At 41.7% G+C, this 13,700-nt stretch overlaps 1 protein-coding gene across 1 annotated transcript in view; it reads left to right on the top strand.

Moving 5' to 3' along the window:
* The window catches only part of pcxb (pyruvate carboxylase b), a 243,787-nt gene extending 232,520 nt beyond the window's left edge, over positions 1-11,267 (top strand). The window contains exons 25-27 of the mRNA XM_034557049.1: positions 9,405-9,545; positions 9,831-9,932; positions 10,505-11,267. Of these exons, the coding sequence (XP_034412940.1) occupies positions 9,405-9,545; positions 9,831-9,932; positions 10,505-10,654 (393 nt within the window). The 3' untranslated portion in view covers positions 10,655-11,267. The remainder of the gene's footprint in view (positions 1-9,404; positions 9,546-9,830; positions 9,933-10,504) is intronic.
* Positions 11,268-13,700: the final 2,433 nt, after the last annotated feature.

The following is a 13,700-nucleotide window of genomic DNA, read 5'->3' as shown; positions in this document are numbered from 1 at the left end:
GCAGTTTGGTGCAGACTCACAGTGAAGTGGGGAAGACAGAGATATTAACACGGTATCAAGGGAACAACAAACTCCATTTCTAATCCCTCCGGCCACCATATTGGCCTTCCAGCACAGAAATAACAGATTCATTTGGTCGTGTGATGTTTGAGAGCGGGCCAGTGAAAGGCACCGAGCGCCCGTGTCTCAGACCCAAATAAAAATAACCGTTACACACTTCTAAAGCTTGTACCAACTGTTTATTTTCCAAAAGGGAGGCAAGTGAACATGCAGTCCGATTTGAAGAAATGAAACAAAACGAATGGATTCGCTTTGCACGCCATCAAATTAGTGGGGCACGGGAATGTCACTCTGCTGGTGAGAGGATGTGATAATTGGCTCTCACAGAATCTGAGAGTGAAATGTTCCTATTGGCATCAAAGTGGCAAACCGTTAGCCGTCAACCGTAACAAACGTGAAGATACAGTTTTCAGAAATCCTTCAAGATGTCTGCTGTGCTGATTAGAAACTTCTCTCGGAACATGAGACAGCAGGTTTGGGAAAACCCTGTTTCTATTCAGAAAGTTTCAGGAGAATGACGGCCGGGGGTTCACTTTGATGAACAGAAGGCTTCAGCATTTGTTGAAGCCCAGATTGAAGTCCAAAGAGATTGTTGAGACTACTGACGGTAACCTTTGCGACGGATGTCAGAATCCAACGTCGGATCAAAGAGGACTTTTTGCTTTTCTACTGAAGGAGATGTTGGCAGAGTCTGTCACTCTCTATGTGATCCGGTAAAGACATGTTTCTAAGATATTCAAAACTCGGAAAGAAGTTTTCTAAAAGGCTCTTCCCAACTTTTATTAGATTTGAGCATTATTTGTACCTGAATTGTAAACCTGGACGCTGCAACTTACCCATCTCATTATACTTGACAGGGGAAATGCATACGGAGCGACATCGCATGGTTTGGTGTGAGAAAAGCTGTTATGGTTCTAATGGGCTGTTATGAGGTTGTTTTTTTTTACCCCAACACATTTACAAAGTACCCGTGACAGCAGTATGAAGACAGTGAGACAGGTCAGAGATGATAGTTGTGACCTTTGGTGACCTTTGGTAGAATCTGTGTCTGTGTGTTTGGCATAAGCTTGTGTTCTTGGTGTAATGCGAGGTGATGGTAATGGGGTTGACATGCTGTATTGTAACTGGTGAATTAAAGCTGAGGATAAAATATAGTTGGCGTGAAGGAAAATAGGGCATGCTGGGAAATCCTCCTGAAGCTTTCACATGAACGAATGAGTTGTCGTAGCGAACTGCGTCGTAATCGTTTGTCCGGGGAGACCGCTAACGAAGCTACCTCTGTGCCGACTAGCCGCCTACCTACAGTACCCATCCACAGTGAATACTGGACCTTTCAATGAAAAGTGAATTCAAATTGAAACTGTGTGCCTGAAACTTTCCAAAGGGTGACAAAACCGTTCATGGTCAGGATTTCAGAAGGTGTTTTGAAATCCTCTTCCACAAAGACATTTACTGAAAGAAAGCAGTGTGGCGCTGCTGCAGGGACGGCTGATTCATCGCCTTCGTGTCCCCTCAGCTTTCATTTATCTTCAATCCTTATTATTTTTTTTTCCTCCATAGCTTCAATTAAATAATTCCCCAGAGCCTATTTGTGCGTTAATAAAATAAAACACTTGTATGACTACATGAAAGGGAATCGCAATTCCCTCCAGCCACCTGTTTACCTTTCACCATTCTCACTAAAGCGAGACGCAAAATAATTCTTTTACGACACAGTTATGGTGGCCAAAAGAACTCATAACAATATTAACAATAATAATGCCAACAGTCAAATTCATCTTCTACTTTGTTTATTTATTCTGTGTTTTGTCTCTCTTTTTTGAAATTCACAATACGATTCTATAATTTATGAACACTATAAATTTAAATGATTTCACGACGCTGGATTATTTCCGAGCTTTTATCACATGTGTATTATTAACATGGTATCGATATTTGATTTTTAAATATCACAATTATTGTTAATGTCAGTATATTGAACGACACCCCTCCCCTGAGTCATTCTCTCCTCCTTCCACCAGTTCCCATTCTAATCCCAGTAAAACCCTAATGCACTTCATCTATTGTGAATCGGCCTTTTCCTTCTCCATCCCTCTTCTTTCAATACTTTCTCTTGATTCTCTCATTATGAGCAACACACAGATTTAAATGACAGTGATTCAGAGCGACCAAAGACAAACACGTTTAATTACTGCTTCATTTCGCTGCAGCAAAATGGTTCTAGGCTGTTGTTAATTGATTTTCATTTTACGAGGGACATGGGGAGCACTCTGCTGTTGTACTATTAGCAAAGAATCCGGAGCTGCATTGTTTGTGCTGATCTAGTATTGACCCCAAGACAGGCAGGCCCCTCCCCCACCCTCGGTTCTCGTTAATCACCCGAGGGTGGGTACCATGTGATGCAATAGTCAGAAATGTGTCTTCAGTCAGACCGTGAGCCACTGATTAGAATAAGCCCTTGATTAAGACTCTTGGCAGCTTCAGCACTTTGTGTTAGCGTGTTTATTTGTTTAGAAGCTTCTATAATTCCTACAGTACAACAAACTACAACAAGCTCCGAAATTTGTTTTTTTAAATTTCTAAGTAACCAACAAAACGCTGAAGGCTACAGTTGCAGGGAAAGATTTAATATCCATCTTCTAATATGGCAGTTGTAGCTTTCCTTGCAGGGAAATAGATTTTACAAACGTCACAAAATGTTTAACCTTTTATCTAACCCGTCTTAGCTTTCAGTGACTCTGTTTATTGGAAAACTCGACATTCAACCATTTCCCAAATGCTGAAGTGTTGTTTTGTTCTTCCACCTTCACTACTCACCTTCCCTGGCTGCTGTTTATCTAATCTACACTCCATCAGAACTGTCATCTTTAGAACTTTTAGACGCTCAGATTTCTGCTCAACATCGTTCCTCCCCCCCCCCCCTCCCTGTTGTCATGACGATGGGTACTCCCACCAGATCCGGTCCGATTAGCGAGAGATGGAATGGAAACACGTCCAAAAAAAAAAAAGTCCTGTCACGAGCAGCATGATGTCTTTTTCTTCTTCTTTTACTGAGCAGAATTTCTCAAGGGCATATGGAAGCTCCCTGTATTAATATAAAAAATACATATAATATTATACTATATTTATGCTGCACTTTTGTCCAGACTTCAATGAAGAAAATGAAAGCTGAAAAAAATGATAATAATGCAATGCTAAAAAGGAATAAAATACCAAATGAGATCAACAAAAAAACAGATAAGATAGTGTTCCAGCACTATAGTACGAAGCCTTTGTTTTTTTCCAAAGATACGTTTTGAGAAGTGATGCTGCGGATTCTGTGGGCTCAGATCTTAAGGCATTGTTCCACAGCCGAGGGGTCTCCGTCTTTGGGACCGAGGAACAGCCAGCAGAGGCCTCCTCTGGGATCTGAGGCGGTGCGCTGGCTCATCGTGGAGCAGTGGGTTTTAAAGGTGATCAATAATATCTGTAGGTAACCAGTGAAGAGAGGCTGAAGCAGGCCTGGTATCTTGTCTTCTAGTGTTTGTTAAAAGCTGAGCAGCTGCGTTTCGTGGCTTAACCCTGAATACATTGAATGAAAATAGTCCAACCGAGATGATATAAAAGCATGAATGACCTTCTTGAGGCTGAGAGAGAAAAGATGCTACTCAATTGATTAAAACATGATTGCATTTGTTTGTTTTTTTTACTTGTTTTTCATATGAAAGGTCAAATATTACACGCAGGTTTCTGGGAGAAGATATGACATTTGTTCAAGTTTTTTTATTTTTTTTTCACATTTGTGGATTTTTTTTGTAAAGTTTTGATGGACTTTGGATGACCACAAATATTTGTTTTCATTTTGATAGAGGAGTTTTTGGGACATCCAGCACTTTATTTCTGACATACAAGATACTAACTGATTGCCTCCTTCACTGTTTTCTTAAAAGGACATACATTATGTGTGTCCACATAATAATAATAATAATAATAGTGCTGAATGTTGTCCCAGTGGCAGCGTCATACACAGAGGAACAGGATGGGGCCTACAGTATTACTGACGGGACAATTGATTTCACTGTTGTCGTTTCTATTCCAATCTTGTTATTATTAAGAGATGTTCATGAAAGTAGGCTTCGTCAAATACATTTATTTCATTGCAGTTTGGGTGATTCAAGAGCAGTATTTATCTTTCTTAACAAAGAATCCTTTTATGATACTGTAATTACTTCCTTTGTACAATCAGAGCGATGAGGACACTCCCACACAGAATCACAGCATAAACACTCACAACTGTTCATCTCTGAGGCCTTAAATGTTTGTCTCTGGTGCGTTATTGTGTAGACGGGGTTCAGAAATGTTGCCGTCTTGAATCTAACAAGTTTTCTGCCCACAACAAGAACACACCATTGCATGTTGCATCATTGTCCTCGGGACTTACATTTCCTTTGTGTTTGATATCTGGGTTATTAAAACATAAATAGACATCACTGGGGGGAATTGAGTTGCCTCAGTTCCTGACAAGTTGTTGGTGATATGAGGTGTGTGTATGCCAGTTTGATGCCAGTGTTCAACATGAAAGAGGCAGGTTGACTGTTGTGGAAGGAAAATGTATTACATCTTATGCTTCCACAACATATAAAGTGTTTTATATTAGGCTTAAAGTACAACTGCAACAAAAACAGCACATATCTGTGTCCCGGACATGACCCGGGTTTAAAGGACTCCGGGCGTAGATAGTCCCAGTGACCTTGTGCTGTTCCAGTATTAACCGGTAGAAAGAGGGCTGTAGACCAAGGACGAGGAGGCGCAGACAAAATAAGGATAAGGGAAGGACCGGGTTGGGGAGGTCAAGAAGAGGAGCCGCATTCCTTAAAGTAACCGGATTGAACTGGTGTACGTGGGTAAACAAGACATATGTGATGAGGGAGTGGACAGAGGTTATGTTATAAATAATATGTCTATTTTGTCTGTTCGCCAGTTGGGAAAAGACAGATGTGGAAGGAGGTTGTTGTCTTGGATACCGGACCCAACTCGAGTTATTTGTGAAACTGAGTTGAACTCTGATCCAAAGTCTCTGTGTTCAGTGGATGTTTGATTCCTGAGGTCCCGTGCGTGAGTTTCCTGTGGCGTCTCCACCGAGCAGTCAGATAGGAGGTAGATACAGGTTCATACAGCATCAGGTTTTTGAAAGATTAGTCATCGTCGATCCAGAAGAAAGAAATGAGCCTCAACACCGTACGCCAGGTGAGTGAAGCTCTGAAGGAAACTGCTGTTGTCCAATGTGCACGTGTTGTAGAGCGTCAGCCTGTCTCAGGACCATCACACACGTGAATTAGTATGGTGCTCATAATAAGCGTATTTATCTTTGTGTCCATGCTGATTGCTTTGTAGAATTATAGTCGCCACTGTTCAGGCAGAGATGAGCCCCAGTCCTCCAGCTAGAGAGCCCTGGTACACCTCTGTATGCAGAATGCATGTGTATAGAGTTATACAAGCAGCCACTAAATAGACATGTGCGTGTTGAACATCAACAGCAAACATATTGTAGGTTAAGCGGGTTTTGTACAAGATTGATGCAACAAATACAGTGGGACACCATAGTTATGTATTATGTTAAATTATCTGCAATATATAAATATTCAGCCATCAGAAGATGGGGCAGAATAAAAGCCTTGTGGTTGTGGTGAATCCACAGTGACAGCAGCAATCGTAGGACCGTGTCCATTCCAGATGACTGGAATTAACCCCACTATTAGCTGTACATTTGGAACCAAGTCTGTTTCTGAGCTCTTGGCAGCTCAACGTGAATCTTCATCAAAACCCATTTAAGCACCAAATCTTTGTTTTGGAGTGCCGTCTTAGGCCCAAAGCCCCGAGTTGTTGACGTTGTGGGAAGTTGATATTCAGTCTTTCACGGCAGTCATTTGGTATTGTTAAGCACTTCATTTCAAGCCTGTTGAAAATCCAGTTGGAGTGCCGTATCAGCCAAAAAGTAAACGGCGAGCCTGGAAGATTTCCCTTTTGTGCTGTGAATGTGGTGGGACGACACACACTTCGCCTTTACCCCCCCCCCCCCCACACACACACACACACACACACACACACACACACACACACACACACACACACACTTTTTTTAATTTAGCGTAATTTCTTGATCCATTGTCAATATTTTGAGTCCTATATTTTGAGCCTATTTAAAATCAAATGACCACTTTTAGAAATGGCATCTGAAGAGCATTTCCAGTGCATGTGCCCATCTCCTTCGCCCACACACGCTTTATGTATCACTGAGCATCACAAACAAGAGGCAGAAAGACACATAGACGTATCTGCATGCGCTGATGACTCGGCGTGGTATTAATCATGTTTGATGGCAATCTAAACACAGATTTACACAAACATGGAGCCGGTCGTTAATGTGCACCGATACACACATGGAGCTGTGTGCGCTGCTGTAATGTCACCACATTAATAAAATCAATCTGAGACTTTGGGAACACGTACTGTGAAACTTGAGTCACTGTCAATTTGACAGACAAAGCGCTGTGCTCGAGGGTGCTCTGTGAATAAATGCGAGGGCTATATAGATGAGAACACAGCAGACGCATCACTGAGGTATAGAACCTTCATAATGCACATCACAAGTATGGTAATAAGAAACAAAGGGGAAGGCTGGGTGGTTTGAGTTGGGTTTGATACGATGTTATCGACTTTGAAAACTATTTTATGTCGTGTGTTTGAGGGTTTGTCGGGGGGCACACATTCCGAGTTCAAACGTAGGTATTCGTTTGGTGCTTCCTACCCGGTGATGATCCGACTGCGCTGGCAACTGGATGCGGAGCGCTCTTGAGAAAGATCTCCGAGAAGAAAAACACAAGTACAAAAAAAAAGCTTGACGCGCTCTCTATTTGTCGGAGTTTAATTGGCATGAGGCAATGCACAAGTCACAAGTTGATCAATGTGTCACAGTGCATGCATTGCATAAGTAAAAGACAGTAAAGTACAAGTTGTTATGCACTAAATGTAACAATATGCAATGAGAATATATAGTTCATACCGTACTGTCTAAAAATAGGGGTGGTTGGGTTGAATTGGGACACATGCGTTGGACACAAAGATAATAAGCCTGGAAATGGATTAACAAAATGAAAGCAGATAATAGAAGCCACCTGTAGGGGAGGAGTGAGCCTTTGTCTGATTAATCTGTGAACGTCTTAATGCTGCTCTGCTGTTTCAATGAAGTCGAACTCTGTACAGAACTGGCATACACACACGGTTACAGCGTAGACAAAATCCTATAAACCGTGTGCAGCTCTTCAAAGGAGGGCCATACTGTAGCTCTCACGGGAACGGTTGCGAGGAGATGCAGCGTCGAAGCCACACGGTGGAAAGGGGGGAGGCAAAGTGCTGCCGAGAGCCTGACGAAACAGCGCGAGCCGGAGAGGTTCGGCGTGAAGGAGGGTGGAGAGAGAGAGAGAGAGAAGCGGAGAGGTGAAGATTGAGTGCCAGGGACAAGCAGAGGCCTGCGAAGAAAGAGAGGGAGGGAAATAGATGAAGAGTCAGGGCAGCCGGAGGAAGACCGAGGCAGAAGGAAATGAGATCAATACATACCTGCGGCAGCAGCGCATATTTTCATCTTCCTACTTACTTAGTTTGGAATATGAATTGAGACTCAGCGGCCGAGGTGGTGATGAGAGAAACAAAAAGGATGAGAGGGGAAGGGTCGAGTCAAAGCGGAGGATAGACACGGCAGAGGAAAGACGGAGAGCCACAGACGTATTAAAGAGAAGCCAAAGGAGGCAGATTAACAACGGCATGAGAGCCACAGATACGGGGTCGCAAAAATAAACAATACGAAAATTGAAAGCTGCGACACATGAGGGGCACTGACAAAGAGAGAGATTGAAAGCCAGACAGAGGAAGTTGGACGAATGGAAAGACGGAATAAATAAATAAAAAAATCCCAACCGGCGGCATGAGATATGTGAGAAGAGGCGTGAGATAAATAAAGAGGTACAGTGGCTGGTGTCGAGGGGAAAACTATCGAGACAGAACGCAGTGACCAGAATGTATATGAGGAGGAAAGAGTCTGGAGATAAAGAGAGAGAGAGCGGCTCGCGTCTTTGTCTTAAAATGACACTCAACAGGTCAATAACTAGTCCAAATAAACGTCAAATGCCCTTTTTAGCTGACCTTTAGCAGACTCGGTGCTCGTGTTTGGTAAAACTATTCGGCTGCTCTCATCCCCCGACCTGGCGGGTGTGTCTCAAACAAACTGCGGGATCTTTTTCCAGAAACATCCGAAAGTAAAAAGGACTTAATACCAAGAGGTGTTTTCTTTGTGTCCTGCTGTCGAAGAGTAAAGTGAGACAGAACGACATGTTTAATTAGTTATTAGGATTACATGACTAATTAAACAATACAAATAGATTATTTTGTTGTAAATTAATTACATGAATACGTACACTTTTTCACGGAAGCCGTCAAGAAAAGGAGCATTTGTAAATAATACTTCAGTTTCAGGATGCGGGTTCATTCTGAGTTCATGGCATATCAGATTTATTGTAATTACAATTCAAAAGACTTGTATATAGTGTTCATATCAATCTATCCAAGTCGTAATTCCAAGTGGGAAACACCGATATATATCAGACGGAGCACTTGTATAGAAGCCATAGCCAAATATCGTCAGACAAAAATACTGTTTGTATGTTTGTAACCCAAATTGAATGTATATGGTGTTATATTGTCAATGCACCGTTAATCTTCTCCATCTCTGCCACCCATCTCATATGAAAGCAGCATCACAGTCACGTCTTACTAATTTTATTAATAACGCCAGTGCTTTCACTACTCTGGGAAAAGGGCTTATTGAGAACCTCCACCTTTCATTACCATAAAATATAATATATGTGCAAACGGCGTTAAACCCAGATGTGCAGCTGATAAGTGTAATGAAAAAAGTTGTGCATTAGTGTAAATTACAAAGATTCATAGGAGCGCCACATGATTTGATTTATTTATTATGCGGTTTGATTACAATGAGGATGAATCGGTCCATGTGTCGCTGCCCTCCACCGAGTGCATGCTTGGAAACATCCCAGCCCAGCGTGAGGCGAAAAGGAAACGAGGAAGAAAAGGAAGCGTTGTGCATTTCATCGCTCCACTCACTTTCACTTGTTTCACATTTCACCAGGCTCTGCAAATTAATGTTACGCTTTAGCTGGACTTGTGAGCTGCAGGCCCTCGTGTATTCATTTCAAGTTTCTAGCTGAATCTAAATGTCGGTCCCATCCTCCTTCCCACTCCCTCCATTCATTCCTTCTCTTCTGTCCTCCCCACTTGTTTGCTTCTCTCAGGTGGAGCTGGAGAGAGGGAAGATCCTCCACATCAAGGCGCTGGCACTGGGGGACCTGAACAAGGCCGGCCAGAGAGAGGTCTTCTTTGAGCTCAACGGACAGCTGAGATCTGTGCTGGTTAAAGACACAGTGGCCATGAAGGTACACAGAAGGGATGGAGGGAGGGAGATGAATGACGGATGAGGGGCAGGTGGGATGGTTTGAGAGAAGGATACATGTCTGCAGGTTAGACGATGAATGGATGGGTAAAGGGAAAGTTCCTTAAAACAACGGATGTTTGATCAAACCGTGAAGAAATGGCCGTGAGGAGTCGATGGAGGCTGAGCAGAGAGGAATGTTTCAATGGAGGCGGGCGTGTGCAGATTACTTTGATGGGTGATCGACTGGACCGATGAAGGCGTGACATTTGTCTTTGTCCCCCCACAGGAAATGAAGTTCCATCCTAAGGCCCTGAAGTCCATCAAGGGTCAGGTGGGAGCACCCATGCCTGGAAAAGTCCTGGAGGTCAAAGTGGAAGTGGGATCCAAGGTTAATTTACTGTTACCCTTTTTTATTTGTAATGCCATTTGATTACCTTACACTGCACATAGCTTTGCTATTCTTTGAGCAAAGTTCCTCATTTAAATCAAGTCGCCATTCTACGAATAAAATCTGTTTCTGTTTAGGGAAACCTGTTTATATATCTGAAAGGTCATCAGTACCGAAACGCAGTCGTGTTTTGTATCGGCACTAAAATAGAAAGACTTCTACGCCAATGCAATAGAGGTGTGTGCTGGCTATTAATCGTCTTTGAGAGTCTAAAAAAGGCGCTATATGAATTCAAAGTATTATTATTATTAGAAAAGCAGAAATCTCAGAAGGACATGTCCAACCTGGACATACACCACCTCAACTACCTGCATACAGTAGTTATGTGTTTGGTAATTTGGTAACAGTCGATTCAATAAGTGTGATTGGCTGTGTTAATAAGTTGATCTGGTATGTCCTGTGCTTTGACTGTAGTTTGTTTTGTTACCCTCTGACTGCCGTGCTGCTTCAGTGATCTGCGCATTTGACTCGTGTTTTTAATGCTCCGTGAACTCTCTCCACAATCATGAAAGGTGGTGAAAGGTCAGCCGCTGTGCGTCCTCTCGGCCATGAAGATGGAGACGGTGGTCAACTCCCCGGTGGCCGGCACCATTAAGGCGGTTCATGTCACGACCGACTCCTCCCTGGAGGGAGATGACCTGATACTGGAAATCGAAGAGTAGAGTGAGAGAGCAGAGGGAGGCATGGGGGAGTAATAGTAGTAGTAGTAGCAGTAGTAGCAGCAGTAGGAGGAGGAGGAGGAGGAGGAGGGCGTTACATCATCTGATTCTGGAAGTGGAGGAGTAGGGAAGGTTACTGAAATAAGAGGAAGAGGAGAAAACGGGAATCCTTTCCATTATAGACAACTGGCAGGACATTGTTAACCCCGATTTGTACATACTATGATGGTTATACTGGGAAAACAAAATGAAGCACAGCTCCACACATATCCAGACACAGGATGGGTGTAAATAGTAAACCATGTGATAATCCTAAATAATATATTAATTTGATGGAAATTCCTTATTGAATTGTACCACTAATCCCATTAGTTAACTCCAAAAAGCAAAGTTATTCCTATAGGTGTGGTTATTAGGTCTAACACCAGTATATCTCAATGCATCTCTTAATGTCCTGTCTGTCAACTTGTGGAAAATCAGACATTATACATATGAATTGTGATACATTCCTTTACTTAAATGCTAGTCTTAAATGTGATGTACTGCAAAATAACAATGTGTAACTAACGGGGTTGTAACATCTACTTGCAATTAAATGCCACAATTTCTATTTCAATGCTGTTGACGTTGCTTAATATATTCAAAGTGAGTAGGTGAGACTCTGTATTAATTACGACGAGTAATTTTTCTTCGTACTCAGCGGGGGCTCAGACAAAGAAGGATAGACCCACTAGAGGATGTATTTCCAAAATCATTCTTTCATACAGGAAATTAGTTCTTCTTCATTTTCAGAATGCTTCGCATTTGCAAGACATCAGTCACAGTGGAGTGGTGGACTCCGATAAACCTAACACAATATTGTCCTGTGGAAAGACAACAAAGCACACTGGGGCTGAAGGACAGAAATCACCACACTTTCCCCAACCGGTTTTAGATATGTATTTAATAAAGCACAGCAAAGCGTTTGAGGGTTGACAGATATTCACTCTACAGACGTCCAATGTTGCACCAAAGTGAAAAAAGGTCTTCTGTTACTGTATCAGTAATAGCAGATGGTTTATTTTTTTTAAAGATCTGTACTGGTGTTGAAAATGTTTCCCCATTCACACCTGTCTTTAAAACCCCAAAGCCATAAGCATGCTATAGAGACATAATGCCGTAAGATTAGGGATGGGGTTTTCATAAAGTTATTGTGGGTTGAAAATGTGGCTATTTTAATCCAAAACCAGATGCCCACTAAAACTAATTGATCATTGTATAGGTTTAAAGTCAATAGAGACTTATGGTGATATTTGAGGCCTTTTTTTTACTCTCTGGTTTAATATTATAACGTAATGGAAAAGTTAGAGGAGCAGCTCCACCCTGCCTTTTCTAAACCAGGCCGATATTATGGTGACTGGTCTTTTACTGAATGGGGATTTTAATGCTAGGTGTAAATGGGATTACATAAAGTCATGTGGTGTTATTTTCTAGGTCTCTGCTGATTATTTTATGAATTAATTCTCTGTCAAATGATGTGAAATTAGCCGGACTAATAAGAGACTCTGGGGACTCCCAGTAGCAGCACTCGGCGCTCTCTCTCTCTCTCTCTCTCTCTCTCTCTCTGTGTGTGTGTGTGTGTGTGTGTGTGTGTGTGTGTGTGTGTACTACATTTTAACCAGCACCCACAATGTTGCACACCTCCAGAGCTGAAAGCACATTCTAAAAGAAATAAAATATGCATACACACGCATTGAAAATATTCACGTTAACACTCCCACTCGCCGAGTGCTGCCTCGATAAAAAGAAAACCAAGCACACCGCACAGTGGTGTGGCTCCGTCTCCATAGTAACACTGTATCCTAAAAGTGTAACGCCGATGCAGCAACGGCCTTCTTCGACTGCCAGGTGATGACGGTGAATTCAACTTTAACTCAATGTTCTACTAATGTCTGGCCTTTTAATTATTTAAAGGTCTAGAACCTGAAATTGATCTCTGCGGAATTAAATGTTTACTTTACCTAAACGTACTTTACCTAAACGTACTTTACCTTAACGTACTTTACCTAAACGTACTTTACCTTAACGTACTTTACCTTAACGTACTTTAACTTAATGTACTTTACCTAAACGTACTTTACCTTAACGTACTTTACCTAAAAGTAATTCAATTCAATTCAGTTTATTTTGTATAGCCCAATATCACAAATTACAAATTTGCCTCAGAGGGCTTTACAATCTGTACACATACGACATCAAAGTACTTTACCTTAACGTACTTTACCTTAACGTACTTTACCTTAACGTACTTTACCTAAAAGTACTTTACCTAAAAGTACTTTACCTTAACGTACTTTACCTAAACGTACTTTACCTAAAAGTACTTTACCTTAAAGTACTTTACCTTAACGTACTTTACCTAAAAGTACTTTACCTTAACATACTTTATGTCTCTTATCAATCTGTATTTTAAATCTTTTGATGGAGATGAACTGGGCAGATTGTACGAATGAGTGTTTTTCGACAAGCTGTTGCACAATAATGTGAAATGCCCTCTTCCTCTCTTTTCCTGCCTCATCCTCCCATCCAACCAGCTTTCGCCATGCGTTCCACTCCATCCCCCTCTCCCTTCTCTCAGCAGTGTAAATGTTCACATGTACCATGACGCAATAATGTAGACTAAACCAGCGGTGATTATAACTACCCTGTTTATGACAATGTACGACTGTTTAGTATCTGGGGAGGGAAAGTAACGGATTTAAGAGAATACATAATACAACATAGCAGTGAAATGTGATTTGTATCAGAAAGGGGGAGAACACATTGACCTATTCTTGAGCTCACGCTATCAAGAGATGGAACTATTGCAATAAGACGTGAGACATTTCTTTATGCGTTCAATTGCTTTCCTTTGTGTGTTGTTCTGAAACCAAACAAACTGTTTGTTTACTCTCTCAGTACAGCAGGCGTGACTCAGAATGTCTCCCCGGAAATCTTAAATTGTCACTAGTGGTAAAGTTGTCTTTCATTTTCTTATTTCTAAATCTGTTTGTGAAATCCACATTTTAGT

This window comes from Cyclopterus lumpus, chromosome 18 (assembly GCF_009769545.1).
Source record: "Cyclopterus lumpus isolate fCycLum1 chromosome 18, fCycLum1.pri, whole genome shotgun sequence".
NCBI lineage: Eukaryota > Metazoa > Chordata > Actinopteri > Perciformes > Cyclopteridae > Cyclopterus > Cyclopterus lumpus.
Note: the sequence above shows the minus strand (reverse complement) of the source record. Positions and strands in the feature narration are given on the sequence as shown.